We start from the raw sequence: 5,961 nt of genomic DNA on the forward strand, positions 1-5,961 counted from the left end.
ACTCTTCTGTTTGGAATGGGCTGTGTGAAGTCGATCCTGAATCACCTTAACCTTCTCCAAAGCATCCTAAACCAAGTTTATACCCAATATCCTAGCTTCGCCCACCTCGAACCAACCCATTGGTGATCGGCACCGCCTACGATACAGAGCCTCATACGGTGCCATCTGAATGCTCGAATGATACCTGTTGTTGTAGGCAAACTCCACAAGTGGCAAGAACTGATCCCAAGAACCCCCAAACTCCATCACACATGCCCAGAGCATATCCTCCAGTATCTGAATAGTGCGCTTGGATTGCCCGTCCATCTGAGGGTGAAATGTTATGCTCAACTCAATCCGAGTACCCAACTCATGTTGTACGACTCTCCAGAACCGCGATGTAAATTGGGTACCCCGGTCAGAGATGATAGATACCGACACACCATGAAGCCTTACAATCTCGCAGATATAAACTCGAGCCAGCTACTTGGAAGAATAAGTAGTCATCACAGGAATGAAATGAGCTGACTTGGTCAGCCTATCCACAATCACCCAAACTACATCGAACTTCTACCGAGTTCGTGTAATCCAAATAACGAAATCCATAATGATCCGCTCCCATTTACACTCTGTAACCTCTTGCTTCTGAAGCAAACCAGCTGGCTATTGATACTCATACTTCACCTGCTGGAAATTTAGAAATCGAGCTACATACTCTACTATGTCCTTCTTCATTCTCCTTCACTAATAATTCTACCTCAAGTCCTGATACATCTTTGCAGCACCCGGATGAATGGAGTAACACGAATTGTGAGCCTCCTGGAGAATCAACTCACGCAAACCATCTACAATGGGCACACATAGCCCTCCCTGCATCATCAATGCACCACCATCTCCAATAGTGACCTCCTTAGCATTACCGTGCTGAACCGTATACTTAAGGACAAGTAGATGGGGGTCATCATACTGATGCTCCCTGATATAATCGTAAAGAAAAGGCTGAGAAACCAGACAAACCAAAACTCGACTCGACTTAGAAATATCCAATCTAACAAACTGGTTGGCCAAGGCCTTAACATCCAATGCCAATGGCCTCTCTGCTACTGGTAGATATAGTAGGCTCTTCAAACTCTCCGCCCTACGACTCAAGGCATCTGCCACCACATTGGCCTTCATGGGATGGTATATAATAGTGCTATCATATTCCTTAAGCAGCTTTAACCAGCTCCGCTGATGCAAGTTAAAATTATTCTGTTTGAATAGATGCTGCAGACTCCGATGATCGGTGTAGATCTCACAAGGAACACCATACAAATAGTGCCGCCAAATCTTCAAAGCATGAACAATAGATGCTTACTCAAGGTCGTGGACATGATAGTTCTTTTCATGCAACTTTAGCTGTCTAGACGCGTAGGCAATCACCCTACTATCCTGCATCAACACCGCGCGGAGACCAAATTGCGACGCATCACAATATACAATATAAGACCCCGAACCTGTAGGCAATACTAATACTGGGGCTGTAATCAAAGCTCTCTTGAGCTTTTGAAAGCTCTCTTCATGCTCCTCTGTCCACAAGAATGGAGGACCCTTCTAGGTCAGCCTGGTCATAGGTGTTGCAATAGATGAGAAACCCTCTACAAATCGACGGCGGTACCCCGCCAAACCAAGAAAACTCCGAATCTCCGTAGCTGAGGACAGTCTGGGCCAACTCTGCACTGCTTCAACCTTCTTCGGATCCACCTTGATCCCTTCACTCGACACTATGTGACCCAAAAGAAAGTCCCTAAGTCTAGCTAGAACTCACACTTTGAGAATTTTGCATATAACTTCTTTTCCCTTAAGGTCTGAAGAACATTCCTCAGGTGCTGCTCGTGATCCTCCCGACTCCGGGAGTACACTAAAATGTCGTCAATAAACACAATGAAGAATGAGTCAAGATAGGGCCGGAATACAATGTACATCAAGTGCATGAATTATGCTGGGGAGTTGTCAAATGACATCACAAGGAACTCTTAATGACCATACCCAGTCCTGAAAACGGTCTTCGAGATATCTAGCTCCCGAATCTTCAACTGATGATAACTTGAACGCAAGTCAAACATGGAAAACACTCTGGCACCCTGTAACTGATAAAATATGTCATCAATACGAGGTAATGAATGCATGTTCTTCACTGTAACTTTGTTCAACTGGCGATGATCAATGCACATACGCATAAACCTATCGTTTTTCTTCACAAACAAGACCGGATCACCCCAAGGTGATACACTGGGGATACAGTGACACTCCTCAAGAAAACCCCAGGCATCCTTTGACGCCAAGCCACTAAAAGTAGGAGGGTGGTACTTCTTGTACCTCTCAAGCCCGAGCTGCTCTGCATTAGAAACCGGCTTGAAAGGTACAAGAAGTACCACCTTCCTTCTTTTCATCCACCTTTAGCTGTCTAGACACACAGGCAATCACCCTACCATCCTGCATCAACACCGCGCGGAGACTAAATTGCGATGCATCACAATATACAATATAAGACCCCGAACCTGTAGGCAATACTAATACTGGGGCTGCAATCAAAGCTGTCTTGAGCTTTTGAAAGCTCTCTTCACGCTCCTCTGTCCACAAGAATGGAGGACCCTTCTAGGTCAGCCTGGTCATAGAGGTTGCAATAGATGAGAAACCCTCTACAAATCGACAGCGGTACCCCGCCAAACCAAGAAAACTCCGAATCTCCGTAGCTGAGGACAGTCTGGGCCAACTCTGCACTGCTTCAACCTTCTTCGGATCCACCTAGATCCCTTCACTCGACATTATGTGACCCAAAAGAAAGTCCTTAAGTCTAGCCAGAACTCACACTTTGAGAATTTTGCATATAACTTCTTTTCCCTTAAGGTCTGAAGAATATTCCTCAGGTGCTGCTCAGGATCCTCCCGACTCTGGGAGTACACTAGAATGTTGTCGATAAACACAATGAAGAATGAGTCAAGATAGGGCCGGAATACACTGTACATCAAGTGCATGAATTATGCTGGGGAGTTGGTGAACCCAAATAACATCACAAGGAACTCTTAATGACCATACCCAGTCCTGAAATCGGTCTTCGAGATATCTGGCTCTCGAATCTTCAACTGATGATAACCTGAACGCAAGTCAAACATGGAAAACACTCTGGCACCCTATAACTGATCAAATATGTCATCAATACGAGGTAATTGATGCATGTTCTTCACTGTAACTTTGTTCAACTGGCGATGATCAATGCACACACGCATAGACCTATCCTTCTTCTTCACAAACAAGACCGGAGCACCACAAGGTGATACACTGGGCCGAATGAACCCCTTATAAAGCAACTCCTGTAACTGCTCCTTCAACTCCTTCAACTCAGGAGAAGCTAATAGGATATGAAGGAATAAAGATGGGCTGAGTGCCCGACAACAAATCAATACCAAAGTGAATATCCCTGTCAGGCAGCATGCCTAGAAGATCAACTGAAAATACATATGGATAATCCCTCACTACTGGAATGGACTCAACCGTAGGGGTATCGATATTGACATCTCTCACATAAGCTAGATACGCGTCACATCCCTTCTCAACCATTCGATAAGATTTAAGAAATGAAATAACTCTGCTGGGAGTATAATCTAAGGTACCTTTCCACTCTAATCGTGGTAATCTTGGCATAACAAACGTCATGATCGTGGCGTGACAATCAAGAATAGTATAACGGGGCAACAACCAGTCCATGCCCAAAATAATACCGAAGTCTACAATATTGAGCAATAACAAATCGACTCTGGTCTCAAAACTATTAAGAAAAAGCAAACACGACCGATACACACGGTCAACAACAATGGAATCACCCACAGATGTAGATACATAATCAGGAGAAGTCAAAGAATCATGGGATTTGCCCAAATATGGATCAAAATAAGATGACACATAGGAATAAGTGGAGCCTGGATAAAATAAGACTAACGCATCTCTATGATAGACAAGAACAATACCTGTAATGACAGAGTCGGATGCAATTGCCTCTGTAAGAGCAAGAAGGGCATAGTATCTGGCCTCGCCTCCCCCTTTAGGGCGACCTTTACCTGCCCGACCTCCACCTCGGGCTGGCTGAGTAGGTGGAGTGGTAACTGGTGCTGTAATCATAGCCTGGGGACCCAACGTAGCACGCAGTGCCTGAGTAGGTGGACCCCTCCTAAATCTGGGGAAATCCCTCACCATATGGCGAGTGTCTCCACACTTAAAACAAGCTCTTAGAGGACGTGGCTGTTGCGACTGGCTCGTGCCAGGTCGGTTGGACTAACCGCTGAAAGAACCCCATACAGGAGGTGCACTAGACATTGCCGGTGCATAATAAGGCTCATGGGGCCTAGGACTAGCTGGAATACCACTGACGGCTAGAAGTGCTGAATGAACAGGGTGACTCACATAGCCCCTAGCATGACGAGCTATCGCTGGCGCAGTACCACTATAAGTTCCAGACTATCGAGACCTCTTGGCCTCTCTCTCTCGAGTCAGCATGCCCTCCAATCTACAACCTACTGGTAAGCAATATCCATCTCCAACTCTTGGTCCATGCTAAGATTGATACTAGAATTGAGCCACTCGATAAATTGACGGACCCTCTCTCAAGCTATAGAAACCAATACTGGTGCATGTCTAGCCAAATCGATGAAGTGAACCGCATACTTTGACACAATCATAGAACCTTGGCACAACTGCTCAAACTTTGCACGCCATGCATCTCTAAGACTCAAGGGAACATACTCCCTCAAGAACATATCTGAGATTTAAGTCCATGTGAGTGAAGCTGCCTCAGCCGGAGGACTACCCAACTCATAAGCATGCCACCACTAATAGGTTGCTCCTCTAAGATGGAACATAGTGAAAGAAACCCCATTCGACTCTGCTACACCCATAGTACTGAGGATACAGTGACACTCCTCAAGAAAACCCCAGGCATCCTTTGACGCCAAGCCACTAAAAGTAGGAGGGTGGTACTTCTTGTACCTCTCAGGCCCGAACTGCTCTACCTCAGAAACCGGCTTGAAAGGTACAAGAAGTACCACCTTCCTTCTTTTCATCCACCTTTAGCTGTCTAGACATGCAGGCAATCACCCTACCATCCTGCATCAACACCGTGCGGAGACCAAATCTCGACGCATCACAATATACAATATAAGACCCCGAATCTGTAGGCAATACTAATACTGGGGCTGTAATCAAAGCTGTCTTGAGCTTTTGAAAGCTCTCTTCACGCTCCTCTGTCCACAAGAATGGAGGAACCTTCCAGGTCAGCCTGGTCATAGGTGTTGCAATAGATGAGAAACCCTCTACAAATCGACGGAGGTACCCCGCCAAACCAAGAAAACTCCGAATCTCTGTAGCTGAGGACAGTCTGGGCCAACTCTGCACTGCTTCAACCTTCTTCGGATCCACCTTGATCCCTTCACTCGACACTATGTGACCCAAAAGAAAGTCCTTAAGTCTAGCCAGAACTCACACTTTGAGAATTTTCCATATAACTTCTTTTCCCTTAAGGTCTGAAGAACATTCCTCAGGTGCTGCTCAGGATCCTCCCGACTCTGGGAGTACACTAGAATGTTGTCAATAAACACAATGAAGAATGAGTCAAGATAGGGCCGGAATACACTGTACATCAAGTGCATGAATTATGCTGGGGAGTTGGTGAACCCAAATAACATCACAAGGAACTCTTAATGACCATACCCAGTCCTGAAATCGGTCTTCGAGATATCTGGCTCTCGAATCTTCAACTGATGATAACCTGAACGCAAGTCAAATATGGAAAACACTCTGGCACCCTGTAACTGATCAAATATGTCATCAATACGAGGTAATTGATGCATGTTATTCACTGTAACTTTGTTCAACTGGCGATGATCAATGCACACACGCATAGACCTATCCTTCTTCTTCACAAACAAGAGCGGAGCACCACAAGGTGAT

The 5,961-nt window shown here is 45.5% G+C and overlaps 1 protein-coding gene across 1 annotated transcript; it reads right to left on the bottom strand.

The window, feature by feature from the left end:
• Positions 1–732: 732 nt before the first annotated feature.
• On the bottom strand, positions 733–4,212 carry LOC138901729 (uncharacterized). The gene is made up of 6 exons (XM_070189512.1): positions 3,426–4,212; positions 3,182–3,370; positions 2,008–2,356; positions 1,789–1,879; positions 1,037–1,209; positions 733–955 (listed from the first exon to the last, which is right to left on the bottom strand). Exons 1-6 carry the CDS (start codon positions 4,210–4,212, stop codon positions 733–735), a joined length of 1,812 nt encoding a protein of 603 aa, XP_070045613.1.
• Between the last annotated feature and the right edge of the window lie 1,749 nt (positions 4,213–5,961).

Source organism: Nicotiana tomentosiformis, chromosome 11 (assembly GCF_000390325.3).
Source record: "Nicotiana tomentosiformis chromosome 11, ASM39032v3, whole genome shotgun sequence".
Taxonomy (NCBI): Eukaryota; Viridiplantae; Streptophyta; class Magnoliopsida; order Solanales; family Solanaceae; genus Nicotiana; species Nicotiana tomentosiformis.

Coding starts and splice junctions, on each gene's coding strand:
- LOC138901729 (XM_070189512.1), bottom strand. CDS start 4,212: ATGGTGAGGGATTTCCCCAGATTTAGGAGGGGTCCACCTACTCAGGCA. Junction 1,210..1,788: donor TTATATGCAAAATTCTCAAA/GTGTGAGTTCTA, acceptor AACTTGCATCAG/CGGAGCTGGTTAAAGCTGCT. Junction 956..1,036: donor GTTAAGGCCTTGGCCAACCA/GTTTGTTAGATT, acceptor CGATTATATCAG/GGAGCATCAGTATGATGACC.